At 32.4% G+C, this 24,409-nt stretch overlaps 1 protein-coding gene across 2 annotated transcripts in view; it reads right to left on the bottom strand.

Moving 5' to 3' along the window:
- Positions 1-6,400: 6,400 nt before the first annotated feature.
- LOC143068226 (AP-4 complex subunit mu-1-like) overlaps positions 6,401-24,409 on the bottom strand; it is a 32,928-nt gene continuing 14,919 nt past the window's right edge. For both annotated transcript variants that reach the window (XM_076242120.1, XM_076242119.1), the window contains exons 4-13: positions 18,248-18,344; positions 17,656-17,769; positions 17,240-17,314; positions 16,690-16,755; positions 15,361-15,481; positions 14,866-14,972; positions 12,703-12,794; positions 10,675-10,773; positions 9,691-9,805; positions 6,401-6,626 (exon numbers count right to left, since the gene is read on the bottom strand). In XM_076242120.1, the coding sequence (XP_076098235.1) occupies positions 6,426-6,626; positions 9,691-9,805; positions 10,675-10,773; positions 12,703-12,794; positions 14,866-14,972; positions 15,361-15,481; positions 16,690-16,755; positions 17,240-17,314; positions 17,656-17,769; positions 18,248-18,344 (1,087 nt within the window). In that variant the 3' untranslated portion in view covers positions 6,401-6,425. The remainder of the gene's footprint in view (positions 6,627-9,690; positions 9,806-10,674; positions 10,774-12,702; positions 12,795-14,865; positions 14,973-15,360; positions 15,482-16,689; positions 16,756-17,239; positions 17,315-17,655; positions 17,770-18,247; positions 18,345-24,409) is intronic.

Below are 24,409 nucleotides of genomic sequence, written 5' to 3' on the forward strand. Positions count from 1 at the left end.
ACTAAAATTTAACTAAAATGCTAGAACTATGAGGATTTCAGTAATTTAGTATGACTTAATGGTGCTAGTACCGGATATATGTGCATTGTATTGTCAAAAACAGCTCATATTTATGTAGCAGAAGCATTCTACTGTCCAATAAATAACTAAAGGTTTACATTTTAACAATTTTGTAAAACTGCTATATTTTGGGGCCAAAAAGGGGTCTTACTGAACCTACTCCTTTGGTTCAAATAAAGTATGATGTTTTAGGGAACAACACCAAGTAAGATTTTCACAGAAACCAATGCAAACCCATGTAACACCATTGCTATTATGTATGCCAACCAATCAGCACAAAATGTAGTTTAAGGTGGTACCTAACACTACAGGGAGATAACTCTGTAAAATCAGCTAAACGTTTTAATTACGTTGTGTTGTTAAGGGTATATTAATTAAGCTTCTCAATGATCAAAATAAGAGTTTGTCAAACTGCTATATAACCAGTGTAATTTTTCTGATAAAACGGTTGGTTCAAATTTTTTGAAATTTTTATATTTTTGTAAAAGGGTCAAAGTAAATACTTTGTCAAAATTTTAAGAAAATTAAACGAGCCAAATTAATTTTAGTTAAAGTGTTAGGTACCACCTTAAGGTTTAGATAAATGACATAAAAGTAAGTAATGGTGAGCCTTTGGATACAGGTGAGCTAAAGTAGATAAAACAAGAAAGTGTCCCAAGTACACGGATGCCCCATCCGTACTATCATTTTCTATGGTCAGTGGACCGTGAAAGTTGGATAAAATCTCTAATTTGGCATTAAAATTAGAAAGATCATATCACAGGGAACATCTTTACTAAGTTTCAAGTTGATTGGACTTCCAACTTCATAGAAAACTACGTCGACCAAAAACTTTAACCTGAAACGGGACAGACGGACGGACGAACTACTTCGACCGTTAGTTTTTTTGTGTTTCACATTGTTTTAAAACAAGTGTCATTATCACTGTTCAAGTTGGCATAGTAATGCTACAGACAGTAAAACATTAAAATGTTATTTTTTTGTCATTAAATTATTACGATGTCATTACATGTGTATTGATAATGCTACAGTAGAACAGTAAAAATATTGTCATAAAACTATTACTATGTCATTATCAAGGTTATGCAGTAAACATTGTTATAAAAATTATGACAATTTGTTAAAAATACCCAGTGACATAGTCAACAGTGTGTAATTCTGATTAAAATAGAAAATGATGATCAGTGATATGTAATTGAGTGATGGAATATGTTAAAATTTTCTGCCTATTTGCACATCATTACAATAGTTCATATCAAAATCTTGTACCGTAACTGAGGCTCAATGTTCTATTTTACACTTTTTAATTGGACTGATTGATTGATTGATGGTGTTCAATGCAATTTTCAGCACTTTTCAGTGGCGGATCCAGAAATTTTCATAAGTGGGGGCCCACTGACTGACCTAAGAGGGGGCCCGTTCCAGTCACGCTTCAATGATTCCCTATATAAGCAACCAATTTTTTTCCCAAAAAGGGGGGGCCCGGGCCCCCTGGGCCCCCCCTCTAAATCCGCCTCTGCTTTTGGCAATATTAGAGCGGCATGTTTTTTGGTAAAGATTGCATGAAATGCAATCAAAACCTTATGGGACTGACTTCATATCTAAATCTTCCAAGGCTTATCATTACCTCTTTGACACACAAAGTATAGTGAATTGATCATAACATTCTGTACATCCTATCCATGAACATTTCCAGAAACTTGTTGATGTTATATATGCTGATATTCAAGGCACACAATGATGTTACACTTGTCAAGAAAATTACATAACTAATCATTGATATTATGTTGATAGTCCTCAATATAAAGCTTTATTACAACTGTCACATAAACTCAACCAAGAAAACTAAAACATTGATCAGTGAACCATGAAAATGAGGTCAAGGTCAGATGAACCATGCCAGACAGACATGTACAGATAACAATTCTTCCATACAACAAATATAGTTGACCTATTGCTTATAAATAAAGAAAAATTCGTAAGGGTTCCATGGAACCCAGTGTCTCGCCTACTTTTGCTGTTAATCGCACTCAACAAAAATGAGGAAAAACATCAATAAAAATTTCCCTCTCGATATTGTCTTTTGATTGAAAGAAGCTTCCAAGTTTGGTAAAAAATCCTGGATAGTTTATGAATCTAATAAATGTTTTATAAACTTTAACTGCAGACTGTATGTAATGTTAACTGGAAGAAAAACTAAGTCCATTTATAAGTAAAATACGGAAAAAGTGATTTTTTTTTTACAAAATTTACTTCTGAATAATATCTTATGATCAGAAACAAGCTTTTGTCTAAGTTTGGTAGAAATCCAGGATAGTTTAAGAACATTATAAAAATTTCAAAAATTTTAACCACAGAGTGAATGTTTTGTTTCTGGCAAAAAAACTAAGTCCATTTATAAGTAAAATACGGAAAAGTGGAAATTTATTTTTACAAAATTTTCTTCTTGATACTATCTTATGATCATAAACAAGCTTCTGTCCAAGTTTGGTACAAATCAAGGATAGTTTATGAAAGTTATTAAAATTTTAAAAACTTTGACCACAGAGTGAATGTAATGTTTCCTCGCAGAAAAACTAAGTCCATTTATAAGTAAAAAACGGAAAAGTGGAAATTTATTTTTACAAAATTTTCTTCTTGATACTATCTTATGATCATAAACAAGCTTCTGTCCAAGTTTGGTACAAATCCAGGATAGTTTAAGAAAGTTATTAAAATTTTAAAAACTTTAACCACAGAGTGAACGTAATGTTTTCCCGCAGAAAAACTAAGTCCATTTATAAGTAAAAAACGGAAAAAATGGAATTTTATTTTTACAAAATTTACTTCTGGATACTTTCTTATGATCATAAACAAGCTTCTGTCCAAGTTTGGTAGAAATTCAGTATAGTTTAAGAAAGTTATTAAAATTTCAAAAACTTTAACCACAGAGTGAATATTTGTGGACGCCGCCGACGACTAAAGTCGAAGGCTCGACAAAAACAGACCAAAACACAAATACTTAACACTTGGCAATGAACTGTGAAAATGAGGTTAAGGTCAAATAAAACCTGCACGACTGACATATAGATAATAAAATATTTCCATACACCAAATATAGTTGACCTATTGCATATAGTATTAGAAAAATAGACCAAAACTCAAAAACTCAACTTTGACCACTGACCCATGAAAATGAGGTCAAGGTCAGATGACAACTGCCAGCTAGACATGTACACCTTACAATCATTCCATACACCAAATATAGTAGACCTTTTGCATAAAGTATAAGGAAAACAGACCAAAATATAAAAAACTTAACTATAACCACTGAACCATGAAAATAAGGTCAAGGTGAGATGACACCTGCCAGTTGGACATGTACACCTTACAGCCCTTCCATACACCGAATATACTAGACTTTTTGCTTAATGTATCTAAGATATGGACTTGACGACCAAAACTTAACCTTGTTCACTGATCCATGAAATGAGGTCGAGGTCAAGTGAAAACTGTCTGGCAGGCATGAGGACCTTGCAAGGTACGCACATACCAAATATAGTTATCCTATTACTTATAATAAGAGAGAATTTAACAATACATGTACAAAAAAATCTGAACTTTTTTTTCAAGTAGTCACTGAACCATGAAAATGAGGTCAAGGACATTGGACATGTGACTGACGGAAAGTTCCTAGCATGAGGCATCTATATACAAAGTATGAAGCATCCAGGTCTTCCACCTTCTAAAATATAAAGCTTGCCGCCGCCGGATCACTATCCCTATGTCGAGCTTTCTGCAACAAAAGTTGCAGGCTCGACAATGATGTCATTGTTGAAGTCATCATTAAACATTTGAGTTATCTTCCTTAGTCTAGAATTGCTGTTTAATCAAATACAACCAATGCAATATTTAATTTTACCTCCCACTGATAAATTGAAGCAATCTTTGCCCCTCAGTGCTTACAAGCACCTTGATAATGAGTTGAAGCAAGAGTAACTTTGAGAAATACCAGCCTTCAGTATGAAAAAAGGCAATCCTTGTCAATTAAGTAAGGAGGACACCTTCAACAAGCATGGTTCAACCCACAACATAAGTGTTTAGGTCTACAACAGTTATTGATTTAAAAAGTCTAACTGAACATTTCAATCCTAATGACCAATTCAAACTCTTGTGTTGCTGATCATTTATGCTTTCAAAGTAATAGTTGATCTATGAAAGTTTTCAAGATATGTTCAAGGAAAACCTGCTTAATCTCCATTCAAGACAATTACTTCATTAAGAGTCAACAGATGATTTTATACATATTATTTGTAGATGGTTTCTTGCTGATCCTTTATGCTATTTATATTTTTCTAGATAATGGCCGAAATTGTCATTTATTAAATGGAAATAACTCTTATAAGGAGTTGTCTGACAATTCTTTTCCTAGTAGGTCGATCTTGACATCTTGCACTTGTCTAATCAGATTATCTAAATCTGTTCTGATTTTGAAGATATTAGCCAATTACTTTCATTTGACTCCTAGGTTTTATTTTTAACCATGGTGGTCATACTGGTTGTATGATCAGATATATTTTTAGCTCACCTGGCCTAAAAGGCCATGTGAGCTTTTCTCATCACTTGGCGTCCGTCGTCGTCTGTCGTCGTTAACAATTTTTCAAACATCTTCTCCTCTGAAACTACTGAATAGATTTGAATGAAACTTAAAATGATTGTTCCTTAGATTATCCTGCACAAAGTGTGTGCTTCGATTTTTGATCCGTCAAAAAACATGGCCGCCGTTACTTAAAATAGAACATAGGGGTCAAATGCAGTTTTTGGTTTATATCTCAAAAACGGAAGCATTTAGAGCAAATCTGACATGGGGTAAAAATGTTCATTAGGTCAAGATCTATCAGCCCAGAAATTTTCAGATGAATCAAACAAACCATTGTTGGGTTGCTGCCACTTAATTGGTAATTTTAAGAAAATTTTGCAGTTTTTGGTCATTATCTTGAATATTATTATAGATGAAGATAAACTGTAAACAGCAAAAATGATCAGCAAAGTAAGATCTACAAATAGGTTAATATGACCAAAATTGTCAATTGACCCCTTAAGGGGTAAATGTCCTTTAATGACAATTTTTCACAATTTGTTCATCATATTTGCTAACTTTAAAAAATCTTCTTCTCTGAAACTACTGAATGGATTTGGATGAAACTTAGCATGATAGTTCCTTAGATTATCCTGCACAAAGTGTGTGCTTCGATTTTTGATCCGTCAAAAAACATGGCCGCCCTTACTTTAAATAGAACATAGGGGTCAAATGCAGTTTTTGGCTTATATCTCAAAAACGAAAGCATTTAGAGCAAATCTGACATGGGGTAAAAATGTTCATTAGGTCAACATCTACCCTTGACCTCATTTTCATAATTCAGTGGTCAAAGTTAACTTTTTTAGTTTTGGTCTATTTTTTTAATACTTTATGCATTAGGTCAACTATATTTGGTGTATGAAAATATTTTATGATCTATATATAATTTTCGTGGTCAAGTCCATATCTCAGATACTATAAGCAATAAGTCTAGTAGATTTGGTGTATAGAAGAACTGTAAAGTGTACATGTCCAACTGGCAGGTGTCATCTGACCTTGACCTCATTTTCATGGTTCAGTGGTTATAGTTAAGTTTTTGTGTTTTGGTCTGTTTTTCTTATACTATATGCAATAGGTCTACTAAAATTGGTGTATAGAATGATTGTAAGGTGTACATGTCTAGCTGACAGGTGTCATCTAACCTTGACCTCATTTTCATAATTCAGTGGTCAAAGTTAACTTTTTTAGTTTTGGTCTATTTTTTTAATACTTTATGCATTAGGTCAACTATATTTGGTGTATGAAAATATTTTATGATCTATATGTCAGTTACGCAGGTTTTATTTGAACTTGACCTCATTTTCACAGTCCATTGCTAAGTTTTAAGTGTTTGTGTTTTGGTCTCATTTTCTTTATTTATAAACAGTAAGTCATATATATTTGTAATATTGAAGAATTGTTAAGCTGTACATGTTTGCCTGGCATGGTTCAATATGTTCAATAAGGCATTGTTTACCAGGTGAGCGATTCAGGCTCTTGAGAGCCTCTTGTTTTAATTAGATTTTAACTAGAGACACTCAGATTGATCAGGCAGAAGTTTTGTTCCAATTGGCTCAAAATTTTTTAGAGAAGAATTAAAATGGAAGACAGAAGACTATGGCTGATAAGTGATGGGAAAAGGTTACACTGGCTTTAAGGACCAGGTGAGCTCATACAATGACTTAAGCAGAGTATGTAATGCAGTTTTAAATTAAAACTACAATTGCAAATAATAAAAAGACACATTGTATGATAATTTAATGCAAATTCATGGCCATAATTTAATAACATAAGAATCACTAACAGTAATAAGTCTTATCCATTTGTTTAAGTTTATTTTCTTTCCCATTTCCTGAACTTTGAGACCCTTTATTTGAAGTCCAGAACATGTGTACCCAGATATCTCAAAATCCATCCTAATAGGACCTATATCATATTTCTTTATCTCTGAACTTGTACTATTTATCAACTGAAAAATATGAAATAAAACTATGAAAAACATGTATATACAATTGTATAGTCAACCAAAGTCATGTAACTAATCAGAATCAAAAGAAAATGTACATTAGGTACCAGTTCTGCACTGTAAAATAGTTCTATAAAAGCAACATCATGTGAGTTAAAATTCTTTAAATTATCTTAAAATTCTGTAAGTCAGTTCGGGAGCAGCTGCAAATTTGGATGGAACGACACAAACAGACATCCCTTTTTGCTGTATTACACCCACTCCAAGAAAGTAGGTTTTATTAAAAGCTGTACATATAATCAAAGAGCTGAAAGCTCTGAAGAAAAATGACGCCACTGTCTCTAATATTGGGATAGTTTTTATGCAAGTCTTGATTTTCACATACCGTAATTAGTTTAACAATGCAACATGTCTCGTAAGCATATAATTGATATTCGTATATATGTGTGTGTGTGAAGTGAAGGTGACAACTGGCTGTTTTTTTAAGACAAATAAATAGGTCAAGACTACCTGAATTGTACAAATAAATACCGTAGAAAGGCTTGTATATTTCTCACTGGTACATAGTCTGAATCCGGGTCCGTTCGCGCCCACTCATGTTCGCCCCCTTTCACTTTCACACCCTAAATGTTCGCACCCAATCTTAATTGGTTTTGTGTTTAATAACTCTGTAAGCAAGTGTTTTCTTATAAGTATAATTGTTGTCATTGTCTCAAAATAAAGTGAGACAGCATTTTTATTTGTGTTGAATAAATCTTAATCATGTTTTGGATAGCGTATTGTTAAAAATAATAATAATCCTTTCTAATTAAAGTGGTATTTTGTCAACGTTTTATTTTGTGTTGAATAACTCTTAATCATGTTTTGGTTAGTGTATTGCTATAACTTTGTTTCATTGACTTCTTTCAAAATGAAGTGAGATTCTGACTATGTTTTTTTCTGTGTGTTGAATAGATTTTATCATGTTTTGGTTATAATAGTGGATTGCTATATTTTGGTTCCTATATTTTATTGTTTCGTTGTTTCAGATCAAAGGGACCAAGCTGTTAAAAACAATTATCTTTTGTGTTTTTCCTTTAAAATCTTCAATGTTTTACTCATACCAAGCTATAAAATACATTCAGTATTTACACCAAAGCAATTTAAAACAACAATCATGATTTGGCGCGAACAGACCTGTTACCACAAAATATTAAGTAAATAATCTTTTTGTTACTGTTATCAAAGGTCTAATGAAACTCAGGTAATTTCAAACATTTGTCAAAGAATTCTAGTCAAACCGGCACCTCGTTAAATTGGCACCTGGACAAATCAGCACCTGGTTAAATCGACACCTGATATAGTCAATTCGTCACCCATGTTAAATATATATTTTAACAGTATTTTAAGCAAAAAGAGTAAAAATAAGTAAGGGGTTGCCAGAATTTTTTTCAGTATTTAAGCAAAAAGAGTTAAATACTAACTTTCACATTTTTGGGTGTTCATTGTACATTTTGTATATATTTATTTTTCTCAACTAATTGACATTTTTGGTGTATTTTTAATGATATATATATGAGTAGTCAAAATAATTATTACGTCTGGCAAGGCTTTTTTAATTTTATTCTGGGACACCTTTCTATGACCGCAAGGCTATGTTAATTTTTTTCTGGGACGCCTTCCTAAGAAAGCCTTCCTACGAACTTCGTAGGAAGACGTCACAGAAAAAAAATAAAATAGCCTTGCCAGACGTCATAATTACTTGGACTAATACATGAGATATTGGATATTTTTATGCATTATTTAAACCAGTTGAGCATTTTACAGGATTGTTTGTTTAATGCTTTTTAAACTTTACTGAAAAAAAAACACCTTAAATTTGCTTATTATTTGGCATGAAAGTTTGATTTATTGAAAGGGACTCATAGTTTTCCATTTTTTTTTTAATAATTGTCTAATTGTTAAAACAACAGCTTGGGTAAGGGCTTCGTTGTTTACCTTTATACACAACAACATAATTTCACTTTGGTTTCGTTGTTTACCTAAATACACAACAACATATTCACTATGTACTTGGTAACAGTTATTAATTAATTGAATAGAAAATATTATAACAAATATTATTGGATGCCGAATTGACGTCAAATAGGTGCCGATTTGACTAGATGCCAATTTAACCAGGTGCCGACTTGACTTGTACGTTTCAATTCCTCTGCGATCGTTTGCGGTATTTTCTTGAGAAAAACCTATTTTCCATCATCAAAGAGAAGAAGAAACTGCTTGCAAATGATTCTGGAACGCTTCATGATTGTTAAAATAAGTTAAATTCACTCAAAAAACAATTTTAAAACTTGCGATGTTTAAACAGGAAGTTTCAAAAGCACGTGTAAAAAAAGAAATTAACCGGTGAGAGTGGAAATCCGTACATAACAGATATCACTATAGTACGACTTTGAAAGCAAAACAGTTCCATCCTTTTGTAAAACAGTCTTTAATATACCTATCACATTAATGTTTGAAGGGTTTAAGCTTATTCAAACCATAAAAGTCGGTATGAAACACCAAAACGGAATGAACAATAACCGATTACGTTTTGTAGTTTACAAATTCTAAACTGGTTCCCGTCAAACTACAACACTTTGTCCGAGTGTAGTGGAATACAAGCAGAAACCAGTTAGTTTGTAAACTGGTTCCTGGCTGATTACTACACAATGACCTCTCATGCATAATTAATGATAACACAAGCAGATTCCAGTTTGTATAGAAAATAGTAAATACGAAACCAAGCGCGGTAGGCAGAGAAATGTAATGAAGTTCAGGTCGCCAGTAATGGAACAATGACTGCGTCATTTTCCAAAAAAATAATAAAATAAACAGTTGTAGGTCCCTTTCACCCCTTTCTTGTAAACATGATAGGATGAATTTCAATACATGCTATGATGTGTGCTAGCTTGTGTGTTAATTAACACTATCAAAGACACCAACAAGGATAGTAGTTACATCACCATACCCATATATGAACATATAACTGTTGTTTCCATTGTTTGACTGTGACAATATACCAGTAATAAAACCAAATAAAACATACTCTAAAATTTGCTACATATTCAGCTCTGCCAGGAAATTTCTTGATGGCCCAAACTATTTCCTGATTTTCTGTCAATTCTGCTGTTTGATCTGGTTCATTTAATTGCTGAGACATTCTAAAATTATAATTGTTTTCATTAATGATAAAAAAAAATGTTTGAAATACCATGTCAAACATGGTACCTGTATGTAAAACATATATGGATAGGTCATGCTGACTGTAATATAATTTCCATGTTTATTTTGTATTTGTATATCAATATTACATTTCAAATGATGTTTGTCACATCTATGATGGATTGATAATTTCTATATGTTGGATCAACTGAACACACAAATTAAATGCAGAACTGCTTGAAACATAAGTATAAATGTTTGCAGCAAAGTCTTTCTGTTTATTTTTGTATTGTTTGTTTGCTGTGACCTTGACATTTACCACATATCTATTTATCACATAGAAAAATACAGAACTTATAAAATTTCAGTTTCAGTTGTATGAATGATTTGTTGGCATCATATACTGCTTAATTGTTATAGAAATGCAATAAATAATGCAACTGTATAATAAATATCAATTGTCTATTCTTATTAATTATTCAAAATGGACTTAAATCAGAAAAATAACATTGGGTAATAATCAACCATGAAAATTCATCTCAGGACAGCCAAAAAAACAAACAAAAACAAAACAAAACAAAACATCAACTACCAGTACTGAACAATCAAAATAAAATGGGCTATTTGAGAAATAATTTAACAATTAAGCAAACTTTTACAATATTCAAAATTATTTTATTTATGACACAAGTGCTTGACATATTTCTGTACTACAGGGCACTCATTGACCATTGAACAGATTCAATATAATCCTTTGTTTCTTGTGCTGTTTAAATAATATTTTTGAAATGCTAAGCTGGTAATGGATCACAAAAAGAAATCAGTCATGTGAGTGTAAAAGACGCATACCATTAAATACACAACATACCTATTAACACATGTTGGTACTTTCAGTCTAATAATGACCTTGACAGCATTATAATTTGATGGAAGCTCATTTTTCAATCGTAGTGTTAGTATTTTGTCTCTGAAAAGGAAAGATAACTTTAACATTTATTATTTACTTATTTCATGTTCTATTCACTAACAAAATTATCACAAAGAAAAAATGCATGAGTCTTCCTTGGATAACATGTGTGGCCTGCTGTCTCCAAATAATATAGGAAGAAAAAGAAAGCTTTAATGTTTTTGTATGTTAACCCTTCAAAAACAAAAATTCATGTCACTTAAATGAAATAGTGCAGTTTTTGTTGTTTTTCAGCAAGCAGCTTGCAAGAACTTGCAGATTCACAGATTGTACTGAGGATGGCAACAATACAATATGACAGAATTGATCCCTATGTATTGCTACATTTTTGTTATCAAGATACACACCAAGAAATTTTTTGTAAAGGTAAGTAAAAATGAGAATTTTCAAAATTAACAAACCTTATGACATTGTATTTAGTTAATAATCACTATACTTTGGATTCATTATTATTCATGGGATACCAGTTTACGTGGGTTTTGAAAGTACAGGTGAACCACAAATTCAGATTTTCAATGAATTACAAATTTTCTTTTGGCTTTGTGTGCAGCGAGTGGTAAAACCATGAAATCAAATACATGTATCCACTTAAAATGCAGGTTTTCCTCAATCCACGAAAATTTATACCCACGAAAATAAATGACTCCACAGTAACCCTCTTTTCCATCTGTTTTTGTTTTAGTGTTAAATTATTAAAAAATAAACTGTTGACTTCAAATGTTTAAAAACAAATAAATCAAATTCAAAATTTACATGTGGTAGCTAATTGTTTATCCTTATAATTTTCTGACATCGCACAAACTCTAAATTACATAATAATAATAATAATAACAAGAAGTAATTGTAACAGGATGCTGTTACGAAGTCTCCCAAACAAAGCTCCCATATTAATTTGACTTGTTTAATTGTCCCATACAAGAATATATATGGTTTAGGGGTGGGGATCTTGACCGTTTACAAGTTTTCAAACAAGAGGGGGTGGGGTGACCCCCTAGGGACTTCCCTTTTATTACATTTCATTTATTTTATTGTCACCTACAAGAATATATATGGTTTAGGGGTGGGGATCTGGACCGTTTACAAGGTAATAGAACATTCTCAAATTGAGCGGGGTAGGGGTAACCCCCATGGACTCTCCCTATATTTCAGTTGTTGTGTTTTATTGTTCCATACAAGAATATACATGGTTTAGGGGTGGGGATATGGACCGTTTACAAGTTTTCAAACACGACGGGGTGGGATGACCCCCTAGGGACTTCCTTTTGATTTCTTTTTATTAGTTTTATTGTCCCCTACAAGAATATATATGGTTTAGGGGTGGGGATCTCGACCGTTTACAAGATAATAGCACATTCTCAAATTGAACGGGGTGGGGGCGACCCCCAGGGACTTCTCCTTTAATTCATTAAATTTGTTTTATCATCCCATTCAAGAATATACATGGTTTAGGGGTGGGGATTTAGACCCTTTACAAGATAATAGCATATTCTCAAATTTAAGGGGGTGGGGATGACCCCCTAGAGATTCCCCCTTTATTTCACGTGATTTGTTTTATTGTCACTTGATCATTTCTGAAGACTGTGTGTGTTTATCACTTGAAGTTTTAAAGTTATATTCATTTGAAAATTTTCTAAAATAAAATCCCATAGGGTTCTATAGTAAACCCCTCCCTTCTTTTAGCCCCCAAAATACCCCTTAATAGACCCCAATGCACAAACGAACGATTGATGGCTCACCTAGACATGTTAGTCTAACATTTTATGAAATCCTAAGTAAATCTGACAAGTGGTTTTGGAGAAACGCTGCGGACAAGTTCATTTTTTAAAGTGGCGGAAAAAGAAAAAGAAAAAGAAGAATAATAAAAATAATAAGAACTGAGCAAAAACAATAAGTCTCCAAACTTTGTTTGGGAGACTTAATAATACATACCTACTATTTTCAGCATCATCTATAAAGGCTAGAACTCTGAATGGCACATGTAGTGCTATTTCTCCACAGGTGCTGTAAAGCATTGCTGAAAACTAAAACAAACAACAGACCATGTACATACCCTGGATAAAGTTTACAAATTAGATTAAATCTCTTTGATCTTTTACAATAAGGATAAATTGATTTCACCAATAATTTTACCTCTCTGGTAAAGTCACCTCTGCACCACAGCAAATTTGTGGTGTTTGATAAATGTACCAATCAAATGTCAATTGAATAAAACCTGTTATGTTGGGTTTAAACTAATCTATTCAACAGATTCTAGAGACCTATGAAAAGTTTTTAAACAGAGAGAAGATATGTATTTAAAACCAGAAAAAGAAAGGCCCAGCAAGTTATAAGAAAATATTTGACCATATACTATAACCTAGTAGCTGTAGATTTGAAAGTTTTAGACTACTGTGAATTCATTATTATTCGTTGTATACCAGTTTTCATGTTTTTTGTAGGTACAGGGGAACAACAAATTCAAATGTTCAATGAATTAAAAATTTAGTAAAGGAATATAGACAGACTTTGCCAAAACCATGAAATTATATATCCACGAAAATGCAAGTTTTCCTCAATCCACGAAAATTGATACCCACGAAAATAAATGAATCCACAGTACTTCATTAAGACATTTATCATATAATGACACATACCTCCCCCACAGGAGGAACCAGGACAATTACTTTTGATGATTCAAATTCTAATGACACGTACCTCACCAACAGGAGGAACCATGACAATTACTTTTAATGATTTAAATTCTAATGACACATACCTCCCCCATAGGAGGAATCATGACAATTACTTTTAATGATTCAAATTCTAATGACACATACCTCCCACACAGGAGGAACCATGACAATTACTTTTAATGATTTAAATTCTAATGACACATACCTCCCCCATAGGAGGAATCATGACAATTACCTTTAATGATTCAAATTCTAATGACACATACCTCACCCACAGGAGGAACCATGACAATTACTTTTGATGATTCAAATTCTAATGACACATACCTCACCCACAGGAGGAATCATGACAATTACTTTTGATGATTCAAATTCTAATGACACATACCTCACCCACAGGAGGAATCATGACAATTACTTTTAATGATTCAAATTCTAATGACACATACCTCACCCACAGGAGGAACCATGACTATTACTTTGATGATTCAAATTCTAATGACACATACCTCACCCACAGGAGGAACCATGACAATTACTTTTGATAATTCAAATTCTAATGACACATACCTCACCCACAGGAGGAACCATGACAATTACTTTGATGATTCAAATTCTAATGACACATACCTCACCCACAGGAGGAACCATGACAATTACTTTTGATGATTCAAATTCTAATGACACATACCTCACCCACAGGAGGAACCATGACAATTACTTTTGATGATTCAAATTCTAATGACACATATCTCACCCACAGGAGGAACCATGACAATTACTTTGATGATTCAAATTCTAATGACACATACCTCACCCACAGGAGGAACCATGACAATTACTTTTGATGATTCAAATTCTAATGACACATACCTCACCCACAGGAGGAACCATGACAATTACTTTTGATGATTCAAATTCTAATGACACATACCTCACCCACAGGAGGAACCATGACAATTACTTTGATGATTCAAATTCTAATGACACATACCTCACCCACAGGAGGAACCATGACAATTACTTTTGATGATTCAAATTCTAATGACACATACCTCCCCCACAGGAGGAATCATGACAATTACTTTTGATGATTCAAATTCTAATGACACATACCTCCCCCACAGGAGGAATCATGACAATTACTTTTGATGATTCAAATTCTAATGACACATACCTCACCCACAGGAGGAATCATGACAATTACTTTTGATGATTCAAATTCTAATGACACATACCTCACCCACAGGAGGAACCATGACAATTACTTTGATGATTCAAATTCTAATGACACATACCTCACCCACAGGAGGAACCATGACAATTACTTTTGATAATTCAAATTCTAATGACACATACCTCACCCACAGGAGGAACCATGACCATTACTTTTGATGATTCAAATTCTAATGACACATACCTCACCCACAGGAGGAACCATGACAATTACTTTTGATGATTCAAATTCTTCTAGTTTGACACATGGGTGGAAGTTACATTTATCTAGTTGCACATGGTCACCATAGCCTGTAAACATAAATTTGTTTTTTTTTTAAATATACAGGTTGACTTGGTATAGAAATATTGATATTCTCATCCTGGAATACCACACATGAGAAATGTTTGTTTGTTTGCAGAGAAATTGTAAACAAACCTCAAAAACAACCCAATTATTCATGATTGTTTATCAAAATTCTTATAAATAATTTCTTTGTTGTAGTATATATGTTTATATCAAACAAATGATTTTTTTTTTATCAGATCACATAACGAAAGTAATGGCATGAAACACATTTGAATGCATCAACAGTTCATCCATGTGCAATTTAAATTGCATTTATAGTGCTGTAACTTTCCAAACTTTGAATTCAATCCGTAACTTTGTACTAGATGAATTAAAAGATGAACAAATTACCTTTACTTTTTCCTTCAAGAATATCCAAATCTTCATTTAATCCTATTTTAATTTGCGGCGTTCCATTAACAAAATTTTTCACAATCATTTCACCTGAAACTTCCAAAGTTGAGGCGGTTCCCTTCAAAAAAAGTAAATGCTAAATATATTAAGAGATTCTCATGTTATCATTTTTATGAATGTATATCCATTAAAGATTTTTAGACAAATATCTATCAGTAATGAAATAAAATAAATTGTCCAGAATACATTTTTTATCTACATACTGTGAAAGTACTTTTGTTCGTGGGGAACCAATTTTCGTGGTTTTCATGGATGACTTTATCCATGAATTTAAGTGTCCAACGAAATAAAATAACCATTGTCAAAAACAAGACATGGAAATATCCCCATGTAGGTTTGACTTCTGATACATTTATAGCATTTGTTTATGTACATTTAATTGTTTTCTTTAGCTAACATGTTTATGACCTAATCAACAGCTTTAATGATCTTTAATCTGTTGATCACACTATCTCGGGTTAATTAGTGTGGTCACAACGATTTAGACAGGTCAATGTTTACTTTGCATTTCCTTCAATCCAGACAATTTGTAACCTTCCTTTCTAATGGCTTCAATTTTTCCAATTTTTTTTCCCATAGAAAACTTATATCCACGAATTTAAAAACCCATGGACATGTAAATATTGCTCAAACCACGAAAATTGATACCCACGAATTAAAGTACTTTCACAGTATACAGCTGCACCAAGAGTGATTGATACACCTTATTTTGCATATAAAAATTGTTGCAAGAATAATGTGGGATATTTAAATGGAAACTTATCATGTTTTCACCAATTCCAACAATTTTGTAAAGTTTCCACTAAGTCAATCAAATCAAACTCAATTTATGGCACAATACGTGAAAAAAATAACTAAAATCTGACATTTAAAGTACCATTACTCATTAGGGACCAACCAGAAAATGTAATAAAACTCATTGTACTTTCCTTTCATTAATCCACACAATAATGTTAAGTTTGGAAGAAATCAATATAGAAGTTCTTTAAGTAAGGTGCCTTAAATCTCAAGATCAAAGTTCGATAACTCTGGTATGCCAAATAAAAAAATAATAAAAAAGGAGCCTCTGAGGTCACTTCTAAAGTTGTTGTTATAATATATATGAGAATGAGTTAAAACCCATTTCCTTCATCTATTTACAGTGTGTACAAATGGTATTGGTATACATAATAGGTCAGATCTTCAAAGGACATATAAAAATTAGAACAATCTTATCAAAACTGTACTGAATACATACATTCAGATGTATGACAAACATATACTTACATTTGCATTTATCACAGCAGTAAGCTTTTCAATGATGTCAATATATAGCTCATTCTTAACAGAATCCTGAAAGGATATACATTGATACAAATGCTTTGAAGTAAAAATTTATGATTTACTTATATTTTTCAATTAAAAATAAATTGCAAATTAAATTTTCAAATCTAAAAAGCCTGGCTCGCAGAGCATTTTAAATATTTAAAATTTGAATTTCGAGAATGTATAAATATTGTATTATAATAGATTTGGTGGTTGTAATTATTTTGACAATATGCAGACACTCACAATCCTTCTTTTTTTTTAGAATGATCAGAAAGATATATTCTTTATATATGACATCATCAGGTCACATTTTTCATGTCGTCACAATAGGAATTTCAGAAGAAAGCAAGAGAATGCTATGACACAATAGATATTTTAACCAAAAAAAAACTGAGATCAAACAAACCACAAATTGATTAAATAAAAATAATTAACAGGTCAGGAAAAGGACAAATCAGATAAGAATTAGAGGAAAAAATTTATTCAGTCTCCTCTACTTTGAATTTACCATATCAGTTACAGGTGACATGACTACAGATCTTATGGAGGAAGAACCAGGAGATACTTTTGTCTCTATTCCAAACTAAAAATACAAATTACATTAAATTAATTCACAGCAAATCAATAAAATGTAAACATTTATATTAATGGCACATAAACTGCACATTTGTAAAGTTTTTACTACTTGAAAGAAAAAAGTTCTTAGCTCAAAACAAATGTTCTCTTTTGAAGCCATGATTTATTTAAGTTGCTAATACATGTGAATGTATATGTTTTCCCATATCTTTAATCATTCATAGTGTAGTGTGAAGAATTCAATTGACAAAATAAAGCAGGTATATCCCATGATGGCTTTGATAATTTAATTACAAATCCTCAAACTCTACATGTAATAAGTTATCTTTTTTATGCATAAAGACTTACAACTCTGGAAGTTATATCACTTGTAACTTCTCTAGTCTGTTTAACCATAACAGGACGAGATTGAATATATGGCTGTAACTTCTCTGTTGAGGCTATTTGAACATAGCCAGAATCCTGAAAAATTAATTGTTTTTTATCGGCTGTTTTAAATTGGTATTATTGCTATTTTTCTGGCTATTACAATATTACAAATAACTTTTACCAATCATGAAAAAAGAATGTCATAATTTTTTAAAGATTCATATTTGGTAACTTTTAACTGCCATCTAGAATAATACTTTTAATGTGATTGATCCAATGTTAATATAACAGCAATTTTAAAGTCTTGGTTGAATGTCCTACATAAGTATCTACCTTTGAAAAGAAAAACAAACATAGTCTAAGATATAGTCCTTTAATATAGATCATCTGATATAAAACTGTCACATGCCACCCTAAGACCTTAACTTAAAATTGTATATAGTTATCTATCTCTTGCATAAACATTAAAATACATGTACATGATTCAAGAATACTGAATAATTTAAAGAAAAAAAACTTCTGTGAAACAATCTATTTTTAGTGATGTATATAAATTATAAAATTCACCTACAGCAAACTCATTAAGTATTTCTAAGATCAGCAAATTGTTGGATTGAACAGAATCCTCTGTAACTGTTCCACAATAATCTTTCAGTATACTATACAGTCTGAAAAATAAAAACAAATATTGTAAGAATAGCATAAAGTATCTATGAATAAAGTTTTCTTAAACAATGCTTCTGTTCGATAAATTACATTAGTTAATATTCTGGACCATTACACTAGTATAAGTTCTTGCATGGTGACCTGAAAAAAGAAGATGTGGTATGATTGACAATGAGACAACTCTCCACAAGAGACCAAAATGACACAGAAATAAAAAACTATAGGTCACCATACGGCCTTCAACAATGAGCAAAGCCCATACCGCATAGTCAGCTATAAAAGGCGCCGAAATGACAATGTAAAACAATTCAAACAAAAAAACGAATGGCCTTATTTATAGAAATGCCTATTTTCATCAACTTAAGTTGGTTGTTTGTTGTCATGTTTACCATCCATCTCTGCAATCTGTATCTCTATTGAAAAACAAAACAAAACAATATACAAGAAAGGATATATCATAACATCCATATTAAGGTTTTGATATAATATACTATCAGTTCATATGAAGTTTCATTATTGGCTGTTCTAAAACACAAGGTAGTCATGTACAACCCTGTCATTGACTATAGAAAATTGTTTTTAAACATAACATTAAGATTTAATGTAACACTTCTATTTAGAAGGGCTATGTATTATTTAATATAACAAACCTAAAAATTCTGCATTTCCATGACTTTTTTTAGTATTTTATGACTGCTGAGTTTACTGGTATTTCTTATGGACAATACGACAGGGTCGTTTTTAATACTCAATATGTAACAATTAACAATTATCTGATAAAAAGTGTACTTTAGAATATTAAGATGGATAAAATAGAGCTGATTTTTGTTGATTGTAATGTATCTTGGATATTCACCAAATTTTCACTACCTTGTCTTAAACATTTAGGGTACATTCTAAATTATGATTTGCTATCATATTCATTAAAACAAGAAAGAGGGAATGTATTTTCCAAACTAACCTATTCTGTTAGTTGTATTTTCAATACATGATCCCATGATTATCTTTTAATACATATAGTAATTGGAATGTTACATTCATCAGGTCAGTCACATATATATATATATATATATATATATATATACAATGTATATTCTATTTTTGAAAACAGTATGGATATTTCAATGTCAGCCTACAGATTGAAATAAACAATTAAATTCCCCATAGGCGACAATGGTTGCCTTTTTCGAGTTACAGTCTTTAGAAAGTTGATTTTTTTAACGAAACCTTACTAGAATCAAAGAAAACTTATTAGGACAGTATTTTTTGGTCCAAAAAATATAGGTTCACGTTGCTTTTCTTAGCGTATTTTGTACTTATCTCCCATGCCTATCAATTTTGCCCTTAAAAATATGTGTCTTGTCCTAGCGGTTTAAGGATGTACACCTCTGAGGAGTCAAAAATTTCTAGAATTAAACTTTTTTTCTTAACCTGATTTTTGGGTTTATGAGACTGTAACAAAATAATTGGTGGAGAAAAAATCATATGGTGGTGCACTTCTTTTTTTCCGACGACCCTTTGAAAATGCCTAATTTTGATGATTTTCCCATTTTTCATTGATTTTTACCTATTTTTGGCCTATTATCGTGAAAAAAATCACAGTTCCACATTTAACTTTTTTTCATACTTTCAACAAAGATGCAGTAGATCAATCTGAATAAATTTTATTTAAAAAAACTATAGGTAGGTGTTAATATAAGAAAGTTTTATCATATTTTGACGCTTTTTTGTGTAAAACTTACCATGCTGTCAATTTTATATTTTTGTCATTTTTCTCAGTTTTAAGAACAAAATGCGTATTATTTCAACTTTTTTTGTTATAAATGATTGAAAAAATTCATATCTTAAGAAATTTGAAAAGACCAAAATGATATGGGATGTACATGATTCTTGTAAAATTATTTTTTGCATCCCTAACCCATTTTCTCAAAATTTTGGCTAAAAATACTGACTTGATTGGTCGTAAAATTTGAAAACTGGATTACTCAAAAACCATTCATTGTAAAGACACAATTTTTTCACAGAGTTATGTTTGATTATGATATTTGTAAAATTCATTGATATTTTTCACTTGTATCACATGTATTGGAAATAATTCAAGAACAAGATTTCAACGAGACTGAACTAGACTGAAAAGTCAGAAGAATACATCCTTAAAAGTCATCTCAGTGCCTTTAGGGCTACGGAATCATTTTTATTTTGCCTTTTGTATAAAGCAGAGTGCACGAAGTCTCTAATAATAAACTAGAGGCTCTAAAGAGCCTGTGTCGCTCACCTTGGTCTATGTGAATATTAAACAATGGACACAGATGGATTCATGACAAAATTGTGTTTTGGTGATGGTGATGTGTTTGTAGATCTTACTTTACTAAACATTCTTGCTGCTTACAATTATCTCTATCTATAATAGTACTTTCTGTGGAAAATGTTATTGAAAATCTTCAAATTTTAAGAAAATTGTTAAAAATTGACTATGAAGGGCAATAACTCCTTAGGGGTCAATTGACTATTTTGGTCATACTGACTTATTTTTAGTTCTTACTTTGCTGTACATTATTGCTGTTTACAGTTTATCTCTATCTATAATAATATTCAAGATAATAACAAAACTAGAGGCTCTAAAGAGCCTGTGTCGCTCACCTTGGTCTTGTGCATATTAAACAATGGACACAGATAAATTCATGACATAATTGTGTTTTGGTGATAGTGATGTGTTTGTAGATCTTACTTTACTGAACATTCTTGTTGCTACAATTATCTCTATCTGTAATGAACTTGGCCCAGTAATTACAGTGGAAAATATTTTCTAAAAATTTACAAAAATTTATGAAAAATGTTAAAAATTAACTATAAAGGGCAATAACTCCTTAAGGGGTCAATTGACTATTTTGGTCATACAAAACTTATTTGTAGATCTTATTTTGCTGAACGTTATTGCTGTATACAGTTTATCTCTATCTATAATAATATTCAAGATAATAACAAAAAACGGCAAAATTTCCTTAAAATTACCAATTCAGGACAGTAACCTAACAACGGGTTGTCTGATCCATGTGAAAACATCAGGGCAGATAGATCTGATAAACAATTAAACCCTGTCAGATTTTCTCTTAATGCTTCGGTTTTTGAGTTATAAGCCAAAAACTGCATTTTACCCCTATGTTCTATTATTAGCTGTGGCAGCCATTTTGGTTGATTGGCCATGTCACGCCACACATTTTTTAAACAAGTAACCCTAACCCCAATGATGATTGTGGCCAAGTTTAGTTTAATTTGGCCCAGTAGTTTTAGAGAAGAAGATTTTTGTAAAAGATTACTAAGATTTACGAAAAAATGGTTAAAAATTGACTATAAAGGGCAATAACTCCTAAAGGGGTCAACTGACCATTTTGGTCATGTTGACTTATTTGTAAATCTTACTTAGCTGAACATTATTGCTGTTTACAGTTTATCTCTATCTATAATAATATTCAAGATAACAACCAAAAACAGCAAAATTTCCTTAAAATTACCAATTCAGGGGCAGCAACCCAACAACGGGTTGTCCGATTCATCTGAAAATTTCAGGACAGATAGATCTTAACCTGATAAACACTTTTACAGCTGTCAGATTTGCTCTAAATGCTTTGGTTTTTGAGTTATAAGCCAAAAACTGCATTTAACCCTATGTTCTATTTTTAGCCATGGCGGCCATCTTGGTTGGTTGGCCGGGTCACGCCACACACTTTTTAAACTAGATATCCCAAAGATGATTGTGGCCAAGTTTGGATTAATTTGGCCCAGTAGTTTCAGAGGAGAAGATTTTTGTAAAAGATTACTAAGATTTACGAAAAATGGTTAAAAATTGACTATAAAGGTCAATAACTCCTAAAGGGGTCAACTGACCATTTTGGTCATGTTGACTTATTTGTAAATCTTACTTTGCTGAACATTATTGCTGTTTACAGTTTATCTCTATCTATAATAATTTTCAAGATAATAGCCAAAAACAGCAAAAATTCCCTAAAATTACCAGTTCAGGGGCAGCAACCCAATAACGGGTTGTCGGATTCATCTGAAAATTTGAGGGCAGATAGATCTTGACCTGATAAACAATTTTACCCCGTCAGATTTGCTCTAAATGCTTTGGTTTTTGAGTTATAAGCCAAAAACTGCATTTTACCCCTGTGTTCTATTTTTAGCCATGGCGGCCATGTTGGTTGGTTGGCCGGGTCATGCCACACATTTTTTAAACTAGATATCCCAAAGATGATTGTGGCCAAGTTTGGATTAATTTGGCACAGTAGTTTCAGAGGAGAAGATTTTTGTAAAAGATTACTAAGATTTACGAAAAATGGTTAAAAATTGACTATAAAGGGCAATAACTCCTAAAGGGGTCAACTGACCATTTTGGTCATGTTGACTTATTTGTAAATCTTACTTTGCTGAACATTATTGCTGTTTACAGTTTATCTCTATCTATAAATATATTCAAGATAATAGCCAAAAACAGCAAAAATTCCCTAAAATTACCAGTTCAGGGGCAGCAACCCAATAACGGGTTGTCGGATTCATCTGAAAATTTGAGGGCAGATAGATCTTGACCTGATAAACAATTTTACCCCGTCAGATTTGCTCTAAATGCTTTGGTTTTTGAGTTATAAGCCAAAAACTGCATTTTACCCCTATGTTCTATTTTTAGCCATGGCAGCCATCTTGGTTGGTTGGTCGGGTCAAGCCACATATTTTTTAAACTAGATACCCCAATGATGATTGTGGCCAAGTTTGGTATAATTTGGCCCAGTGGTTTCAGAGGAGAAGATTTTTGTAAAAGTTAACGACGACGGACGACGGACGACGACGGACGCCAAGTGATGGGAAAAGCTCACTTGGCCCTTCGGGCCAGGTGAGCTAAAAACAGCAAAATTTCCTTAAAATTACCATTTCAGGGGCAGCAACCCAACAACGGAATGTCCGATTCATCTGAAAATTTCAGGGCAGATAGATCTTGACCTGATGAACAATTTTACCCCATCAGATTTGCTCTAAATGCTTTGGTTTTTGAGTTATAAGCCAAAAACTGCATTTTACCCCTATGTTCTATTTTTAGCCATGGCGGCCATCTTGGTTGGTTGGGCGGGTCACCCGACACATTTTTGAAACTAGATATCCCAAAGATGATTGTGGCCAAGTTTGGATTAATTTGGCACAGTAGTTTCAGAGGAGAAGATTTTTGTAAAAGATTACTAAGATTTACGAAAAATGGTTAAAAATTGACTATAAAGGGCAATAACTCCTAAAGGGGTCAACTGACCATTTTGGTCATGTTGACTTATTTGTAAATCTTACTTTGCTGAACATTATTGCTGTTTACAGTTTATCTCTATCTATAAATATATTCAAGATAATAGCCAAAAACAGCAAAAATTCCCTAAAATTACCAGTTCAGGGGCAGCAACCCAATAACGGGTTGTCGGATTCATCTGAAAATTTGAGGGCAGATAGATCTTGACCTGATAAACAATTTTACCCCGTCAGATTTGCTCTAAATGCTTTGGTTTTTGAGTTATAAGCCAAAAACTGCATTTTACCCCTATGTTCTATTTTTAGCCATGGCAGCCATCTTCGTTGGTTGGTCGGGTCAAGCCACATATTTTTTAAACTAGATACCCCAATGATGATTGTGGCCAAGTTTGGTATAATTTGGCCCAGTGGTTTCAGAGGAGAAGATTTTTGTAAAAGTTAACGACGACGGACGACGACGGACGCCAAGTGATGGGAAAAAGCTCACTTGGCCCTTCGGGCCAGGTGAACTAAAAACAGCAAAATTTCCTTAAAATTACCATTTCAGGGGCAGCAACCCAACAACGGAATGTCCGATTCATCTGAAAATTTCAGGGCAGATAGATCTTGACCTGATGAACAATTTTACCCCATCAGATTTGCTCTAAATGCTTTGGTTTTTGAGTTATAAGCCAAAAACTGCATTTTACCCCTATGTTCTATTTTTAGCCATGGCGGCCATCTTGGTTGGTTGGGCGGGTCACCCGACACATTTTTTAAACTAGATACCCCAATGATGATTATG

The sequence above is a fragment of the Mytilus galloprovincialis genome, chromosome 3, assembly GCF_965363235.1.
Source record: "Mytilus galloprovincialis chromosome 3, xbMytGall1.hap1.1, whole genome shotgun sequence".
Lineage (NCBI taxonomy): Eukaryota > Metazoa > Mollusca > Bivalvia > Mytilida > Mytilidae > Mytilus > Mytilus galloprovincialis.